Here is a 20840-nt window from a genome sequence, read left to right as displayed (position 1 = left end):
ATACAACAAAGGAAAATGAATAAAACAAACATTTTGAAAGATTATTAAATTGTTCCAGCAAGGGAACCATCTGTTTCTTCGGTTAGTACAATGTTACTACAAAGTTGTATTTTGGTATCATCCATATATGGGAGTCTCTGCAGAAGAAAAAAAAATCCATTACCTTCTGGTGGCTTGTCCATATGCATCCTGCTCCTGGGGTCATGGAAGGGTCACTGCTGACTCTGCATCCTGCCTGAGCAGTGGGACCAGCGGTCCATTTTTCCAGAAATGTCCTGCTCCACTTCTTAAGGCTCTGATGGCAATAGAGAGGTATCAGAAGTTCATTCCCTAATATGTCTATCCATCTCCCTAGTCAACACCTGTTTTTATATGCATATAAATATGTTTATTTGTTTCTGCAGGTTTCTAGTGAAATTACACTTATATTTGTTACCTATCTCACATAAAAATTTTACAGATTGTATAACATACTAAAATGCAAGGTAAATGTTCTTCCACATCCTGCATATGATGATCTGTTCCCTTTTTCACTTTGTGAAAAAATGATCATGGGAACTTAATTTGAGACATGACAAAAGATACACACATAAATACTTTTATAAAACATTCACAAACTAGTGAGTGTTTTCTGAAGGACCTGTTTTCTAAATAAGCTCTTGCATGCCCTTCTCAGTGCTCAGTCATGCAATCTGCTTCTTCCTTGTTATAAGAAACAGATTTCTTTAGATGTACTATCATCATCCTAGTCTGGTCTCTAACTCCCACTCCATATAGCAAGGTATAAAGCATACTTAACAGTGTTGAAGAATTATTCACTTGGTGCTTAGCAGAAACCACTTGACAGTTTTCAGTTCATTTCGTTTGATCTGACACTTCCAAAGGGACAGAATGACCTTCATTAGTTTGATCATATGGAAGTGTTTTTTAGATAAAAGAAAAATAGGCTTACCCTAGTGAAAAAAAAAAAAAAAAGTAAATTAAAACATAGAGTTGCAATAGTTGGATATAATTACCCCACAAAAATATCAAACTACAAAATGAGATTATAAATGTGTGTGTTTTTTAAAAACATTTTACATCTGTTGAAATCTTTGCCATTGTCTGAGAAGCCAAGGAAGGTAACATTCTTTTTCCCAGGGCTTTCATGCCTTGAAAGGTCTTTTGAGTACTTTTTCATTGCTCTCCATCACCCCAGAAAGACAATTGAAGGCTGTGAATGCTTCTTCTTCCTGGTTTCCCTTGTAACACCTCTTATCTGATTCTAGAAATTAGGATATTGCAAAACAGTTCTTTCCTTCTTCCCAGGTATTATTCATTCACTTGTTTATATGCAGCTTCATTTGTGTACATACTTTCTGTTTTGCCTAATTTTTTTTGTAAGCCATAGGTTTTTTTTAAAAAAAAATCTGTTCATATATATTATGATACATACATGATAAGGAATAATCTTTCTATAAAAACCTTAATTGATTAATGATGCATAAAAGCTAAATCTGACATTTTACTGGCATAGATGACAGAACTCACATTAAGCTAGGTATTCTAAGTTGCCACCCCACCATTAATTTTGGGTTTATTGGCTAAATCCTCTCATCACATTACTGCCTATCTAAGGGATACATAAAATGTCTTAGATGACATGCTATTAGTGTTTTTCCATATTTAGTTAAAGTGTTGCCATAACTTTCTAAGGTAATTTTTTAAGAAGTATGACTTTTATAAGCCTCTGAAAAAGGTTAAGAGAAATACTGATTTACAAGAAGAGATAAAGAAGGACAGATGAAACATAAATTACTATCTGGGTAGGCTGGCTCCAACTGTTCCCTGTCATGCTCTCTGTTTTATCCAGCTGCACTCTGTAAGGATGGCCTACAGGCAGAAACTTAGTAGATGTTGTAACGTTCCTGTAACTCCCTAAGTAGTTCAGGCATTTAAAAAAGAAAAGTTTGAAACTTATTGTCATTTGACTCTGCATCTACTATCCAAATTTTCTCCCTAGACTGGTCTCTCACAGATTCACAATTGTCCACAAGAACAGAGCCGGCACTCTTTTGTCAAGGGATGTTGTATGACAGACTTTATTAAAGTGATCCATCTTGAAGACTAAGGCTTCAGTCAGACACATCATGTTCTGGAAGGCAGCAGAAGAGAAGGTAGAGCACTTTTGGCAAGAAATAATTGACAAATTAACTAAATCCTTTTCTTAGGGGGAAAAAAAGAAGTTTCTTTAGGTTTATTTACTTAGAACAATACAATAATGAAAAGCAAGGTAACCACAAGATAAGACAAAGCTTAAGTGATGTTGCGACGTTTTAACTGATTCCACTCATGGTTTACAGAAAACTGAACCAAAATTGGAATGCATCAGAAAGCCTTGTCTGTGGTGCACGGTTGTTGTACCTTCAGAATGGTCTTGTAGCCCTATGAAAAACATCTCTTCTTCTTCATAATTTGTTTATCCCTATCATGGAAAATCATATTATTTAGTGGAAGAAAGGGAAAAGTGTAAAAAAGGTGTGCTAATCCAGTATGTTTCTGTTTAAATCCTTATCTTCTAGTTTCTCCACCATGCTTCTCAGAAAGCCCGCTCACTGTTCAGTAAGACACACTTACAAATTTTAGGATTGGAAAAACTAGTGTTATATACAGTCACAAAAGTTTAGTTAAACTAAATTTTATATGGATAAATGTGTAGGTTAGTTAGAAGCATAACAAGTAAGATGAAATACATAACAACTAGCTATCCAGAATATTCAAAGAATTATGGGGCTGTAACTCCAACAGAAATTAATCCAACCTGATGAACTATTCAGAGATGAAGGTTAAAATGTGCGCTTATCTTCAAAAACAACTTTGTAAAGGACTTAAACTCTGCAGAGATGTAGGAGTAATCTCTAGGGATATGTAGGAGTAAATTTCAGGATAGCATATGGCTGGAAAAAATCCTGTATTAACAACTTTGAAGCTGAGGTAGTATGCTTCCAGAGCAACCAATGGCAATGTTGGACTTGGGCTTTTTTTAACGTGTGCCTCCCAAAAATCTACAACTTTTATGTTTTCAGTATTTCCTAATATTACAGTCTCTAGGTACTCGGTGTAGCTCTGCCTACTGCTGTGTCTTCCCGTCTTCTACCTGTGGTGCTGGCTGGAACATGCACTGTCATATCAAGCAATGTGCTGGCTGTCCTGTGACTGTGCAAACCACGTTCAGAGGGCTGCCTCCAGCTCTGTAGCAAGACTTTGTGAATGCAGTACAACGACCTCACCCACCAATTTGTTAACCTGGTATACCTACCATTCACAATTGAAGGCGTTACAATTGGCAAAGGATGTAAATTTTTTTCTTTATGCTTTCATACCATTTACCATTCTGTACATCCATAATGTTTAAAGGCTACTCAGTACCTACTGTAAGAATTAAGATCTTGGTTACTCTTCTTTTTTTTTTTAACCCCCAAGGCATTGGGTGTTTCATATTGCTACAAAGGAGAGTGGGGAAAAATCCTTAAGATTTGTGAATTTTTTTCAAAAATATGAAAGTATTCATAAGTCATTTTTCAGTATTGGCTAGATTTCAGGCTCAATGTGTCTTTTCATCATGATCATTGTTGCAAGGCATAAGTAAATTGAAACACTCAAAAATGCATATAAAATGATTTTCATTTTTCAGCTAAGGAATATCAGTGCATCAGCAGCTTCTTTTGGTAATATGAATTATAACTGTCCGTAATTCTGCTGTTCTCCAGTGCTACTCTGCAGCAGGTCAGATTGCATTAGTCCCTCTAGTCTTCATGTTATGAACCAACAGTGAAGGAATCATTTTGTAGGAAAATGTCAATATATTGACAGTAATGTTTTTGAAAAACACTTTTCCTACAGAGCAAAATAAGGGCAGTTTAGATACTTTGTTGGATGAGGACAGGGGAGGTTTTCTACATTGTAAATTTTGTTGCTAACCATTTAATTGTTCACTTTTTTCGGAGTGTGTACTGGATTTGATGTACTTATCAAAGTGGCATGGAATGATTGCTTTTTTCACCTTTGCATAGGCTATAGGCTAAATATAACTTATAGTAACATGAACATTATTTCTCCTGTTACTGACAGCTTCTTCTCAGACTCCTTTTCTGATGTTTCCACTGCTGTTGTATTATAAACAGCAGAGAGTAAACTCTGTCTGTGAAGACAGTTAAATTTATCTTATCAATGATATGAACTCTCAACAAAGAGGTTTGTTAATGTACAAAAAAAAGTAAGAAATTTTTTTTCAATAAACAAATCTTAAGCCAGCAGTCTCCTTCACTGAGGTTGTTCTTTCCTCAATGCACTAAATCAATGATAACCAGACTGAACAACAGTTACCAGGTATTTGAATGCTTTAAATGAGGTTTTCAGCTTTGTTATTGCTTCTAATAACTTACAAAATCTGCAGTCAGTTCAACAGAATTTCTTTTCTCCATCTTAGTGGTATAATCACTATTGAACAGCTAGTGAGTAGTAGTGATGAAAAAAAGATATTGAATAGAAACCTTGAAATTACATACTGGTAGAATCTCACATGCCCTAATTTATTTATTTGAGAGTTCAGTGTTGAACTGGGAGTGGTTGGAGCCATGCTGGGGCACTTTCCAGTAAGCAAGCACAAAACTTGTGTAAATTCTGTACAATGAGGACTTCTGCCTGGAGCACTGTGATTAGGAAATGGATGAGATTTGGGTTTTGCTTCAGGAAATAACTTGTATTTTGTTTTTCTGATACTCTGTTTAGATTTGTTAATTGTCAAACATTTGGGGGATTTTGCATTCAAATAAAACTAGTTAATAGCCATGTGTATTGATAAAATTATTTTAAATTATTTCTTTGCCTCACGTCTAAATAGAAAATGTTGTCCTTCTTTTCCAGATTGCCCCTTTGCAGATTCGTTAGTAAATAAATTCTGTACTGAATAATTAAGAATTCTCTTGAGAAGATTTTAAATACTGATTCTTACAATAAAGATACTGTGCTGTTGAAAAATCTGGGGGGAAGGAAGAAAATTGTATGCAAAGAGGGAGTGCCGCATTAAAAAAGAGATTAGACTTCAAAATGGAGAAGCAACAGGACTTGGCTGTAATGAACAATGTAAAATGAGGTGCTTCAGAAAATACTGAACGATGGGGAAAAAAAGGCTTCTGTCATTGTTACTAATTATTTTAAATTCCTCTGCTTCAGTGATATTAGTAGTGCACATGGAGCCCTGTTTGTTCTGTGTATCTAGTTTTTTTCAATGCATAATCATCACAGTATGCAGGTGCAATGGTATATAAAAGATACAGATCAGAGTCTGATCTCAGTAATATGCTATTATAGTCCCGAGTGCAGTAAGGACAATGACATTACTTTTTCCTGGCAAAGCTTACTTTTTAGCCACATTACATGTTCTTAGATTTCAGGATATTTTATAATATTTGTGATAGCCTTTTGTCTGGTTTTACTTTATGTATTTTTTTAAAAAAAATTATTGAATATTGCTTATTGAATGCCTTAAATTCAGCGTAGGAAATGCTGATCAAATTTTTACCTTAGTTCTCCAAAACCCAGGCAAATCCTTTTCTGGAACAATTGCTTCATATGGCATCGATTCTTTTATTTTTCTGGTTTTGGAACTCTATTTCTTATTTCTAGGGTTGTGTTCCTGTTTCCAGGCAAGGGTGATTAGACTTTGGAAGAAATTAATTTTCTCTATGCTAAATCCCATCTGTTCCTTGTAACCTTAAGGATTTTGTAAAGTCCTGACAGCAGAAATAACCCTTTCAAGGCTATAGGCAGAATGTTAGTCTAAAAGAACTTTGTACTAAGATTCTTCATTGCTATTTTATAAAACACTCTTACATATTTTCATAAACCTATTTCTGTTAGTACCGAGTCAAAGAAAGCCTTTTGTATGTTCCAGTGCCTTGCACAAAACCCCTGTGATGTTCAGAATACTTTAAAAATTATCTTCTACTGTCCAACAACATTATTTAATAGCCGTTCTCTAACCCTTTTCATTTGTAGTCAGTAACTCATTAGCTGCAGATGAGGAATTCACAGGTTGCTGGAATCCGTTCCAACACAGTTATACACTCAAACTGGATTTTCTGAAATTTTTTGTTTGGTGTAAATCTGTAAGTGGTATTCACCTTTCCTTTTGTGGGAAACATCCCACTAAAGAGGACCCACAGGAACACGGATTTACACTGTGGTTTTCAGTACATTTTGAAAGTGAATTCTCATATTTTAAGCTTTAGAGGCTTAGGGTTTTTTTGTTGTTCAAAAACCAGTCAATAGTCTGCCTTCAAATGGGAGCATCATTCAGAAGATGTAAACTTAGAGTAACAAAGAGGTTTTTATGTTACCTTAAAATAAATAATGTTGTCATAATTATAAAGGTTTCTAACAAATTTCTCTACATATTTTGTCTTTTATAGTACTGCTTTGTTTGGTATATTCTAGCTCAGAAAGGCTATTAATTAATTATGTAAATGTCATGGTGTGTTTATCTCCAACTGAGGTGTTTTGTTAGGTAGGATTTATCACTCACTGGTTCTAGAAAACTTTTTTTTTAATTTCTTTTCTTTGTTTAGATTACCTAGTAACTTCCTGAACCCTTCAATTCCAATCTGTAATAAAGCAAAACTGTTATGCGTATTATTTTTCAAGTGTCCATGTCAGAAGCTTTGCTTTTCCTTTTTTTGAGGGAGATAACCCAAGCATCTTCATGAGGAAATGTGTTTCATAGATTTGGAGCTTGTGTATTCATAGTCAGTTGTGTAAATGGTCTCCTGAGGTGTCCCGAATACAGCCTTCATTGTGCAGCCCCATTCCCCTCTTGGGTGGCAGAATTGGTCATCATAGAATCTCAGGACTGTGGTATGTGATGAAAAACTCAGTCTTGCCGATAAAACCACAACCCCTAGAGAAAGACTGCTAATATGTCTTAGTTAGATACAAACCTCTTGAGACATTATGGAACAGATCCATCTATAAATATTTTTACTTTTGTTGATAAGAAATATCAACATTTATTGTTAAAAGCAGCTAATATGAAGAATTAATAGTGTTGTAGACTCAGTTTTCTTTTGAAACAGTTCTACAACAGTGTTTTCATTCATTTCTTAATCCCTGCCCCCCCTTCCCCCCAAAAAAAGCCCCAAACCATACCAACAAACAAATAAATGTACAATAAAACAAAAATAGATGGATTTTTTTTTTTTTCATGGGCAGCTGACATAAACAAGCTACTATACTTTTATCAGCTATGTACCAAAATCTCCAGGTTGCCAGGAATCACAAAGTAACACACTGAATGTCTCTGAGACTAAGGGGGAAGGAGCTACAGTAGTTATTTGCAAGAAATAGGTGGCATTATGGCATTGCCCATATGCCAGCAACACTGTGGAAAATGTTTGGGCAGTCTTTGTCCTTCAGACCTCCAGCACAAGCCTGGAGCCACATGTTGTAGCCATAGCACAAAGATTTTACTGGAGCCATTCAGGAACACTTCTGGTTTTCACCCTTCCAGTAGGCCATAGTCTCTTTGCTTTTTCCAGTATATCCCAAAGCTTACATCAGAAACCCTCATCCAGCTAGGGCACAAAAATGAGCTGTTCTTTTGTGACCTTAGTATACAGCTTTCTAAAATGAGGGGTTAGAGTTGCTTCAGATTAAATTTAAGTATTAGGGCCTTAGGCTATCATTGCTTCGCTTTGATTGTGCTTTCTGTTTTCCAGTTCTGTTTCTTCAGTTCCTTTTGCATTTCCTTTGACTTAAACATGCTGCTATGTGCGCTTACAGTTTTTCTTCCTAGGCTTAAGCAGGGGTTGCTGAAAGGTTTTCTTCTCTTCAGCTAAACCTCAGCAGAGTTCGTAGAAAGTCTGGAAGAAGGAAAAGCACTGATAGGTAGAAGTCTCCTTTCCCTGCTGAAGCATTTCTCATCCCTTTAGTCTTTAGCCTGCACCATTCTGGAATCAACCCTGCAGTGAGGGATGCAGCGTTGGAACTACAGCTGGATGATAATCTCAGTTGATTTCTGAGTACTCCAGGAATCTCTGTTCCTCTCACTAGAAAGCCTGTGAATTTTCAGTGTTGTGAGGTAGTCTCCAAGAAGATATTGAGAATGTAGTTTGTGCTGACTAACCTCAGGGAATTTAAAAAAAAAAAATGATTTATTCATGCAGTATACAGATCTTATTGTTTGTGGAGTTTTGGGTTTTTTTGGTTTGTTTTTGAGGTATTTTTTGTCAAACTGCAATGGCTTCGATGACTAGGTGTCCTGATGTTTTTATGCTACTATGGATGAGTCTGATACTGGATGCTAGCCAACCCTTATTATCAGTGATTTTAGTGATTATTAAGTTCCCACAAATCACATTTCTTTCAAATAGTGGATAAATCTAATAATTATTTTAAAATTAACATGAACATATAAGAAAGATTTTTAGCCTTTGCAGTCTGCTAACGTTTGCCTTAATAAAATAAGCAAGTATAGCCATTAATTATATCTTCCAATAAATCTTTAACTAGTACTACTGAATTCCCTAGAGAACTTGTTCTTCAGAAAATATTAAACCTTGTGGTGGTTTGGTAAGAAAGACAGACTATTGCTGATGCTTTTTCTTATATGTGATCCTGTTTCATAATGCTTTTTGTGGCATGAACCTGGCATTTCTGGCTGCATATGCATCGAAGCACATGCTGTGTACCATAATGTCATACTGTGTGACCAGAACAGTTTATCTGTTCTTCTTTGTTAAACTAAACTTAGTTTAATTGCAGCTTAAAAGTACAACAGCTCTCCAAGATAGTCAGTTCTAGAAACATTTAAATAATATTTTTTAAATCCCTTAAAAAGAAAGAAAGAAAAACCTTTTAAGTGACTCAGCTTTTGTTTTTCCTTTGTGTTTCACCAGTTGAAAAGATACAGAGCCAGTGGGATGAAGTGCATGGACACCTCCAAAGCCGGAGACAGCAGCTTCATGACATGCTAAAGGATTCAACACAGTGGCTAGAAGCTAAACAAGAAGCTGAGCAGGTTCTTGAAAAAGCAAAAGCTAAGCTTGAGTCGTGGAAAGAAATTTCCTACACTGTGGAAGCTCTGAAAAAGCAGAACACTGAGCTAAAGGTCACTACTGAGAATTAAACTATTTCTGCCTGAGTTAATTAGATTGTTAAAGAAAGTGTCCTCTAACTATTGGACAGCCAACACTGAGAACAACCTCTTTGTCCCTTATTTCCCACAAAAAAAATTAGAAAGAAATTAATTTACAAAGTCTAAAATGTGTGTCACATAATTCTTGAATGAATTTGGTCTTAATTTATCAGTCATAACAAATAGCTGGCTGATCTGGCAGGAAGGATACCTACCTTTTCAGCGCAAGTATTTTTCATCTTTTCTGTACAACAGCCTCAGCTGCACTGGTACTGCAGCCTGGGAAATTATGTGGTATTGATATGTCTGTCTGCACTGATAATGAAGCTGTATAGCTTGTCTGGAACTACTTAAGGAAAAAAAAAAAACAAACCAAAAAAAAACCCCCAACAAAACCAAACTATAACAAACTATGTGGAGATATTTTGAAAATCAAACATTTTAGATTTGCCACAAGATAATCTCACTGGGTTCAGCCTTGACAGGGTTCTTAACTGCAAAAAACCTGAAATGGCTGCTCTTGTGATTTCAGCACGCATGTCACATTCTAGATGCTAAAATGCACAGCTCAGTTAACTTACGTAGTTGAGCTATACCTCAAGTAGCAATGTAAATATGCCCTAACTGTTGCATCAGGTTTTAAGTTTCTTGTTATGGAAATAGTCATACTTTGGTGACATTCTTCATGAATAAATTTTGAGAACAGCTGTTTCAGATTAATAATATCTCATTTTCTGGTTGGAGAAAAACAAGATTGAAACCAACCAGTTGATCAGCCTTTTAAAGTGAGTCCTGCCTCCACATTAATGGAAAGTTACATTTTAGTTATTTGGGAGAATAGTTACACAAGTATTTTCTGATATGTTTTCCTCTCCTGCTCACCAGAGTTTTATTTTTTTTTTTAACTCCTACCACTCAGCTGTTTGGTTAAAGTTTGCAGACTTAGAACAGCCTTATTTGCATATCTGAATGGTAATGAACTGCAGTGGAGAATAGGGGGGTGAGGTCCTCATCGACTGGTTTTGCTACCAGAGGAAGTATCTGTATAACGGCATGTTTGGTCTTCAGCTATCTCCATCATCAGTTAGTCATTGCCTTTCTGATACTCAGAAATAAACAACAAAATCTGCTGGGCTTTTCACTCCTTGCCCCCCTCCCTTCCCGCCTGCCCCCCACTTGCCTGTGAAACGCATTAAAACGTTCATCAAGCCATTGTTTTAAGGCTGAGATGGGGTTAAGTTTTCTCATTTAAGATTATACTGTAAGGGTCATTGCTTGGGAAGTGGGGATTATAGTAAACAAGGGCAATCACTTACTAATGTATTAGAAAGAGTTATAGATTATGTATACTACTGTCATTCAGTGTAGAAGACTCCCATTTGTCACTGTCTTTCTGCAGAGAGAGTTCTGGCTTCTGCCCAGTGTATGGTTTAAAAAAAACACAAACCAACTTCAACAAAGTCAATGTTCCAGCTCTGTAAAGACTCAATTAACAAAAAAAACCCCACTCTATGCAAACACAGTCTTATGTCATCGTGTTGGAGTGTCTTATGTCTTGAACACAAATTACTTAACTAGGAAAATAATTGCAGATATAGTTTTAGAAATGGATTTTATGTCCACTTTTTTACAAGAATGTATGAAGTTTAGATGAGGTTCATCTAAGAGTGAATGCTTTTTGGAAAAAAATGGGCTTTTTGGATCAACACGGTCCAAGGAGAGAAATAAGAATAACCCCTTCTCGTCCTCCATCCAAGTTATAGAGAAAGCACACTAGTATACTTATTCATATAATGTATCTCTATGTATAAGCAGAATTTTTGAAAGGATACCTGCAAGTTTTTTTCACTCCTTTAAAAGAGATGAAGCAATTGGGCTACCAGTATCTTCAGCCGTCACCATTGCAGCCTGGATTCAATGTGACATATTGTGTCAAGTTACAAACATTGGTCTATAACTATAATTTCAGTGTCACAGCTAATCTATCTGAATTTGCTGTGCCCTCATGATATGAACATCAACAATCTCTAGTGTTCCAGGGCTGTTTACTTTCATTTGGTTGATTTTGCTTAGCCTTTCTCCTTCAAGTCCAGAAGAAATTCACCTCTGTCTTAAAGAATGGGAGGGAATGTGTGTCTTTTCCTTTTCCTTTTTCTACTTTCTTTTGTGCCAGCCTTCCTAGAGGAATTATCTTTGTCTGCCAGTAATTCCTATTGTGTCAAATCCCTCATGAAAGCTTCTCAGATGTGACAGCATCATCTGTTGTGTTCATGCTTGAGATAAGGGGTCGTGAATCCTAAGGAAAATGGAAATCTTCTTTGGGTTTAGAAGCTTTCGATTTCTTTAGTATAACATTATCTAAACTAAAGGACCTAGAAATACATCAAGTCCTCAAAATAAAGGCTTTCTAGGCTTATGTGCCAAACACATATATTTTGATGTTGTCCCCTGAATATGCAGAATAAGTATGCTGTCTCTTGGCTTGCTGTTACACTGATGAAAATAAAGCTGTCATTTCTATTCATTTGTGTTAAGGGAAAGAGGGGTCAGTCTGAGTCTTAAATAGATTCTTCAAACATACTCATTTTGCCAGCTTTGTATCTCAACACAGCTTGGTGTGAGAAAGTAGTCACCAAGTATTCTGATTTGTTCGTTAAAGGTTTGCCTAAAGACAGCTGAGTCAATGCAAAAGTTCCCCTCAGCTCTAGATGAACTTTTTATCAGTGCTCGTGTTAATGCTTTTCTGATAGTGCATCCTTACATACAAGTAAATGGTAAGCTCAGCAATACAAGTCTTTTGATTATTTATTTTTTTATAATGTCACCATAAAAAAAAAAAATCTGTAGCAGGCTTGTATTTGGTCAGTGATGTTTTTAATAGAATTTGACACATTTGTTTCTGACATTTAAAAGAAAAGTAACCAGGTACCATACAGCTGATAATTAAAAATATTATTCCTTTGAATCAGAAATTAATTCAGAGCTAATTTTTATACCTTTTTTTTTTTTTTTTTTTTTTTTTTTTTTTTTTTTTTTAGTTTGATATTTAAGAACTGAGTTCTAAGGACTGGGGTTAGGTACGGAGAGTCAGTGTATGGCATTCTGACCAATGACAGCCTTTGCCCTTTAAAGCCCTGTTTGTTATTGTTTATTAAGTGATGACTGCAGATGGTTACCTCAGCAGGCTGAAGGTTAAAGGTGTATAAATAGTACATAGTCACACTTTGGCTCCTTTTTGTCCCCAAGTCATCTGAACATAAGGTTGTGTAAAATTGGTCTATTTTTAAAATGAAACTGAGCTTACATGAAAAAACCTGAACCTGCTAGGAGTGTTCATTCACTCCTTGGCTCCTTATTTTGGTAAGAACTAGTGAGGTATCTCTTCCTCTGTACCGTTTTAGCTGGTATGGCCAAAGAGAAGGAAGGGTGGAGGCAAGGTTTCCTTCCTTTCCTTCCTTGACCACCTATTTCTGATCATCTAAATAGGAAATGAAATAGCAGCCGGATTACATCTCCTGCTCTGTTGGGTCTCAAAAGGCCAGGCAGCCTTCCACTGGCATAGCCTGGGGGCTGAATTTTATGTCCTGGATTTGTGGATAAGCCTGAGGCTAGCTTGCTTGCCTTTGTCATCTTCTTGCAGGGGGAAAGCTTACTAGGTACTCTGTTGCCACTCCCTCTGTACCAATATAAGATGAAGTACAGTCTCAGCATCTTGTGGATTTTTATTATTCCAGGACTGACAGTGTACTGCTTTGATTTTAGCAAAACAATTAATAATTAAGTTAATGTTATTGACTATGATGCAGACACTGAAATAGAATTCCTTGATTTAAAAAAAATAAATCTTTAAGTATATTGATAAAACATGCTCTAGACATACAGTAAAAGGACAGAAAGCCTGATTTCCCAGATTTGTAACATATATACCTGCTCAGTGCAGGAATTCGCATGCTTAGAATTGGATGATACTGTACATAAATATTGCTATATTTTAACTTCTATGCATCATTTATTTTGTTCCACTGGGCAATCCTGGGATAGAAGAAAACCCAGCTCTAATTTACTTACTTGTTTTTAATCAAGGATCCTAAATTACAAAGACTTTCTTCTTAGTAACTTCAACCAGTGTTTTCTAATTAAAAATTAAAAAGAAATATATACTAAGTAACATGATAAATTCACAGCCTTAATTCTTTAAGCCTTTTAATAAACTCAGCAAATTCCAGTGATGACACAGACAAAACAAAGAGAATGCTTAAAAAAATGTCAAAATTAAATTAATGAAGCTTTTTCCTTTAAAAAAAACCTGAATGTGTCTTTGAGTAGTTAAAAGATCAATGAGAGCTAAAAATACAAAAAGGAAAAGAGAAAAAAAAGGAAAACAACCAAACCCCACCACCAATGCCAAGGGTTTAATTGTAAAATATTCATTATAGTCATGCAAAATAGGACTTAAACTGGCCTGTGGTGGGAGAGACAGTTAAAACATCTACCACAATATTTTGTTCTTGGTGTATGTGCACAAAGCAAAGTTGAAGGCAGGCATGCATTCCTTAAAATTATTGAAAAATTGCATACCAATATCCAATAAAGTATACAATACAGATTGTTTCTGTTGGCAAAGCTCTCTCTAGTCATCATTTTTTCCCCCAGTGATGATCCAGTGTTGTATTGTCAGGAAATTAATGGATTAATGATGAAGTTAATGATGAGAACACCACTTTTGGAAATAACCTTGTAATGGATCTTTCCATATTTTTGTTATAAAACTGAGTTTGGAAGATTTGATAAGGTGATTTATATTCACATAGGAGTGAGCAAAAATAACTTATTTTTAAAGTAAAGTTTACAGGCTATTAATTTACAATGCAGAAAATATGTTATGGTAACTTTTCTATGTAATGCAGTGAACAGCTGATCTGCTGTGATTCTTTGGCTGGAAAAAAGTAGCTATATGCATGCATAATGTTAAACAAAAAAAAGGTAAAGCATAATAAAGGTGGATAGACTTAAATGTAGAATGGATACTTGCTATAAAAGGTCTACAAAACTGAAATGATAATTGCTGTATATTTTATACATTTTTGGATTTATATATTTTATTCTATTTGTTTAAATATTAACGTTTTTATATTTATTGTATATTATTGCACATAATTCTGGCAGGAAAGAATCCTGCCTGTATCTTCTTCAAAGTAATGGTAGTGGTTTTCCACAAAATTATCACCTCTCCTTACTACATCTCCATACTTAATACAGGGGAATGACTAAAAAATTGTTTAGGCAGCTTGACCTTAAGTGAGCTTAACTATAACATGTTCAGATGGTTTTCAGGAGCAGGGGTTCGTAGCATCTTCCTAATGTTTGATTGGTAAAAATAGGATCCCTTGTTCAAAACAGATAATCAGGTTGCTGTCTGAGTATCTGAGGTTATCTGCTGCACAGTAATCAAGTGATCTGCCCTGTCATGAAGGAATAACCCAGGAAAGAGGAAAAACGTGCTTTCAGTTTTAAATTATGGAGAGAACCTAGAGATGTTGAAGCAGCTTCTTAACAGATAAAGAGTTTTGGGGAAAAATCGAAACCCCAAAAACCTCCACCTGGACTCCATTCAAAGATCAAGTACGTTTCAGTACTAATCTTAACCAAAATCAGCTTACAGACTTACTGAGATAAAAACATAAGTGCACAAAATAGTCAAAATGTATTTTTATTTTTTTTTTTAGTATTTAGACTGTTTAATCAGGGATTACATATTTAAGTTTTGCTTTGCATGAAGAATTTCTTATCTGAAGTCAAAACAAGATTTCAAAAGGAATACTGCTTTGGGAGAGTGAGAGGGGAAAGCCCCTATTTTTTCTTCACATAAATTTCCCAATTTGTATATTAAAACACAGCAATAAATACAGGCAAACCTTGCTGTTTGTTTTCTGTTGGTAGCTTCTTATGTTTACGTGCAATTTACTGTTTCTATTTACAAATACAATCTTTTTTTCTACTTGCATTGTTCATTTGATTGAGTAGTTGTAGTCTTTGCCTAGCACAAAAGTACAAGTAGACCATCGATTATCTTCACTCTTTCATCTCTTTCATTTTGTTGTTACACATAACGGATTAAATATACAACTTCAGTGCATTTATATGGAAATTTGCTCCAAGAAACAGATGAACAGGAAAGATGCATGGAAGCTGACTGCTGGCTGAATGAGTGTTGTGGATTTCCTGGCTTGCTTATGTAGCAAGACAGCTGGTGGAGAGGAGAGGAGAGGGAGAGGGAGAGGAGAAAGAGGTGATGAAAGGGGTGGGGTGGGGGGGGTGGGAGAAAAAAAAGTATGACCAAAATTTAAAAGCTTCCTTAATACCAAGAAGCATAAATTATCATCATAAAGATATCGATAGTTTTACCAGTAGTAGTATTGCAGATTTAGTGCTGTTCCAGTAGATGGCACTAATTACATAAACAATTTGCAAAAATAAAGTGAATTTTAAAAAAGTCAAAGCACAGGTATTAGTTGTCCAAGTATCAGTATTATTTCACAGTATAATAAAGAAAATTAGACAGAACATATTATTCACTGTATTTTCCATCTCAGTATAATTCAACATCACAAATAGTGGTAGTTTACATAATGATGCATCCATCTCTTTCTGTCTTAGAAAAAAAAAATCAACAATCTAATCAGTGTTTATCAATTTGAGAAGTCATTTTTTATCCAGCATTTAGGACTTGTTTGCTTGATCCTCACAAAGATTAGAATTAGTCTTATGGTCTGATAACTAAAGGAATTTAAACATTTAGAAAGACTCTGACTTTAGTTACAAGTAAATCTGAGGGATTTATATATATATATATATATATATATATATATATATATATATGCCATAAGTTGTTCATCTCCTGTAATAAACATACAATGTGCATGATCATTTTGTGGTGTTCTGAGGTTTATTCTTTTTGTTTCTCTTTTTACTTCAGCAATTTTCAAAAGAAATACGACAATGGCAAATAAATGTAGATGTGGCAAATGACATGGCACTTAAGCTGCTCCGTGATTATTCAGCAGATGACACCAGAAAAGTAGAACTGATGACAGATAACATTAATGCGACATGGGCTGCCATTAATAAGAGGTATGATATAAATTCTGCTATTAGATTTGTTGTTAAACTTCATTAACATTCATTGTCCAGCTTTGGTTGGAGATTATAGAAGATGTAACTTTTGAAAATGACATGATTATAATGAGAAAGGAAAGAATGATGACAACTCTTCTGTCATATCTTTTGGAAATACAGCTCTGGAAGGCCATTTAATTCTCTCAAATATAATTTTGCCTCCTGCCAATTTTTCTCTGTTGTAACCAGTTGCCAACCAACTTCAGTTGATAAGTTTTATATTTAAAATATTTAAAATGAAGTGGTTTACAATTCTGTGTACTGTCTCCACATCACAATCACTACAGTGATTTTGAGTCATAAACTGAATCTGAAAATGACAGACCTATCCTATTGAAGCAGGTTCAAAGTAGAAATGTTATCCTCTACCTTTTAAGCAAATCTCTAGTCAAGAAAGTTTTTATTAGATCCTTGAACACATTCTTGATTACATTTCACAGTATTGCAGTGTTTGGTTTAGATATCGATTCCCATACTAAAAGTAATTTGTGCACCTTGCCACCACATTGTGAATCATACAATATGCAATCTATAAGATCAGAACATACTGCAGAACAAAAATTACTTTCTTTATAGTGGCAAAACAGTTTTAAATCATCACACATTAGATATGTAAAAATTAAAGTAGTTTAATCAGAATCTTAAAATAAGTTTTATAGCTTATAACTGAAACTAGAACTGAATTAGATCTTAACATGTTTCTAATTAAAGTCTCTGAACAAGGCCAGAAAAGTCAGTTTCGTTAAATATACAATAAATTAAAAGTAATTAAAAATGCAATAAATATGCAATAAATTTAGGATATTTTCTTGCATAATGGCAGTTACTTAAATCAGTGATGGCTACAGAAATATATTCACACTTTTAGTTTATTTTTTTCACAAAGTTGATGTTCATATGAATGAGTCACTTTAACAGCATTTTTTCTGAAGCAGACATGCTACTGACTTAATATCCTGTTCAAGTGAGAGAAGAGGTGCTATGGATATCCAAAAAAAGAAAGCTACATAATAATTTGAAAGCTCACCTTTTTTTTTTTTTTTTTTTTTTTGTTAACAATAGCAATAAAAGAATCGAGAAATTTGTATAAACATTCCATTATCTGCTTGCATTTCTCCTGTTACAGTAGTAGACATTTGAGCATTAGGAGCCACATTTTTAAGAATAAATATTTTGTTTTCTGTGGTCTGAGAAACAGGTGGGGTATCTAATGTTCAAAGCTATTATCAATGAATAGGTAAAATCAGTAGCTCAAAACAGCTAGATAACTAGGAAATTGCTTTTGTCTGTATGTAGAACTACAACCCCCTCTTAGTGAGATGGCTTTTTAATCCTGAAGTCCAGGATATGTCTGTAGCTGCTGTGGATGCTCAGGTAGCAATTGTAGCTAAGAATGGGTCTTTAAATCTGTTAATGCTTCAAGCACAACCCCAGGTGTGCCTAATGTTGCCTAAATGTGAGAATTTCCATCATTGCACGGACACAGCCAAGTGCTAGGCTAACAGAGAGTACAAAGTCTTCAGAACACGCTCCTTGCAGGTTTCTCCAAAACCCACAAACTTGTTCACATCTCGTGTTAGATAAGTTACTGTAGTAAATGTTATGTGTCTTAGAAGAGAGCTGTTTAGGTGACTGAGCTGACATTTCCCATTAAGAGGTACAAAAGGGTACAATTAAGCTTAAACAGGTAACTATAAAACTAGTATTTCCTACTTTTTGATTGTATGATTTTACTACCCTTCTATTTATTTTTTTTTAATTTAGTTGTTTGTGTATAATTTTTGTAAGACTGCATGATTTGGGAACTTGAAAAAGGAGTGTGCTGTAAACAGTAGTTGATAAACTTCACTAAGGGCTGTATCACATTTTTCTCTGTCTTTTGTGAGACATTGATAAATATGGATGTACTAAGTCATCGAGTCAGCAAAAAAATTGTACTTGGAGGACTTTCTGCTCCTGTAGATTTTTCAGGTTTGTTTGAAACAGTAGCCAAGGCCTTTTGCTCATGGAGCAGCTCCTGAGTAAGTTCTAGAAAGAACCTCCTAGATTTCTTTTGTTAAGCAGCTTTGTGGAAAGAAGATGGAGTCCATGGGCCTTTCTATGACTTAAATGCCAATTTGTTCTGTTTCTGAGATGTTTTTTTGTTTTGTTTTTCCCTCCCTCTACACTTCAGCTTTCAGGTTATTGCATAGAGCAAAACAAATGGTTTCTTTATGGTTTTGAATATTTACTCAGTAGAAAGGAAACACATGAACTGTTTGTCACAGGCTCCAAGCAGCCTAGTTCTCCACTGAGATGTGTATGCAGTGATTCCAGATACATGTTACTTTGAGCGTTACTTTCATCTAGACCATGAGTAAGTAGTGCTCTGGTGTTTCAGTGACCTCACAGTGATGTTGAAATATATTCCAAATAATGACCTTATAAAATATTGGTTCAGTATTTTATAAATATTTTTATCACTGTTTATAAATAAATATATTTATAAATATATATATATAAAAAATCTTGATTGGCAAGAGGAAATATTCTGCTAAAGATTTTGGTTTCTTCAGTCATGTCCTCAATTTAAAGGGCCTAATTATTCTGTGGATAATTTCTTTTAAAAAGAAACATGAAGAGTGGCTTACATTGTTTTGAACTCCTTTTCCTCCAACCTGCCATTTATATCAGAATTGTGCATCAGTGTAAAAAATGTGAAAACTCCTTTTCCATGAACTAGATTAGTAAAACAACAGGCTGGCAAGCAGCAGTGATATTCCACTTTGCCTGTTGCTAATAGTTCAGCCAAAGTAAGTATTTCAGTCATTAAGGCAACATCTGCCAGCTTGTGGTTTGTTTTGCTTAAGTAGATTTGTAGCTGATTGCTGTGTGTTTACCCTTTGTCTTACTGTTCTGTTTTATAACATTGAACTATAACACATAATATTCTAACTCCTTTAATAGCCACATTGATGAGTACTTGATGGTTACTTCGCTTTTTTCACTTGCCACTTTTTAATTTCGCTTTTTGTTGTTGATGCTGCAAAGATACACTAGAAAGCACATGAAATGATCAGCTGGACAAAAGCCAAAGTGACTTGTAAACAGGTCTCTTCCTCTTCTCTTTAGAAGCCTTGACTTTCCAAGGAATAACTATATTATTTAAGCTGAGATAATTAAGGAGAAAGCGATCTGTATTGCTTGCATTAACTAAAATAAATCTAACAGGAACTAAATTGCTCTCAAGAGGAAAAAAAATACAATGAAGGAAGCAACCATTAGAAATTTACTATATAAAAAAATGGTTTTTATGGTAGTATTATGTTACTCCCTCCTTTTATGGACACTCATATTTTATGTGAAGTATCATATAAAACATAAACACTTGCTTAAATGTGTTCCTTTTCTGAAAATCCACCAAAAGTGTTTAAATTTCACTAACTTAAATATTAAGCTAAAAAGGGACTTAGATTTTTCTTAAGTAGAGCATATATTATGACAGTAATTACATAAAGTACCCTGAAAATTTCTTTAGTACTCCAAACCATCACTGTCTAACAGATATCTCAAATATTTGCATTGCCCAGCAGTTCCAGCAGTTCCTATGCTTAAGTTCAATGGAACTCAGGCCACACAACAGGAGCAAAGAGCTTTCACTGCTAAAGATGCCCTTTTTTTGGCTCTTGAGACAAGATATAGGACACTCGCATCAGTCAAAAGCTAAAAAGTAACATTTTTTCCTCACTACAGGATATGGGCAGTGAAGAATCAATATATGATTTGATTTATGTTGTCCTTATTTGTTTAAGTTGTAGTGAGCTGGAGAGGGTGTGGCAAGGATTTGGGTGTCTAGACAACCTATTTTGCAGGTCTGAGATAAGTTCTTGGGTAAACATGAGAGCTGATGTTAATTCTCTAATGCAGCCAGTTGTATGAACAGTGATTTTGCATGTCAGCTAGACAATATGAAATACAAATGACCAAACATATGACGTGAACAGTACAAAAGTATGATGTATACCTGTTTCCTATGCAAATGCATAATATAACAGTAATTGTAAGTCAGATCATAACCTAGGTTTTGTCTCTGAGCAGCAAACCTGTCCTTATCAGTGGTTGTTTGTTATAAAAATACAATTGTTAGAATGTAAACTTTATCTGTGCATAATTTTTGTAGGTATAATCTTACTGCCTGCACAGAAAGAGCTTGACCATTCTGCTGGAGATAGGTTTGCTTAGTATACTGTACCTGTCGTAATATTACTTTGCTTTACAGTACTTGCAAAATAATCATATTTGCTTTACAGTTGAATTGCATTCTGGGTGAGAAAAACTACATTTACACATCAGCAATCAAGGAATAATCAAGTGTGTTAAGTTATACGGAAGATTCATAGCATGTTTCAGTAGCTAGACTTTTCTGGGAGCCATTTCTGAAGAGCTTATTTGTTCTGTTAGGCTTGGACTGATGAAATTGAGAAGGAGAGAATTCACAGTATGTTTTACTTTA

At 34.9% G+C, this 20840-nt stretch overlaps 1 protein-coding gene across 12 annotated transcripts in view; it reads left to right on the top strand.

Moving 5' to 3' along the window:
• Nucleotides 1-20840, top strand: part of DMD (dystrophin) — a 1160159-nt gene that overhangs the window by 875650 nt on the left and 263669 nt on the right. For all 12 annotated transcript variants that reach the window (XM_055801176.1, XM_055801179.1, XM_055801178.1 and 9 more), the window contains 2 exons: nucleotides 8934-9145; nucleotides 16149-16303. In XM_055801176.1, the coding sequence (XP_055657151.1) occupies nucleotides 8934-9145; nucleotides 16149-16303 (367 nt within the window). The remainder of the gene's footprint in view (nucleotides 1-8933; nucleotides 9146-16148; nucleotides 16304-20840) is intronic.

The sequence above is a fragment of the Falco peregrinus genome, chromosome 4, assembly GCF_023634155.1.
Source record: "Falco peregrinus isolate bFalPer1 chromosome 4, bFalPer1.pri, whole genome shotgun sequence".
NCBI lineage: Eukaryota > Metazoa > Chordata > Aves > Falconiformes > Falconidae > Falco > Falco peregrinus.
Note: the sequence above shows the minus strand (reverse complement) of the source record. Positions and strands in the feature narration are given on the sequence as shown.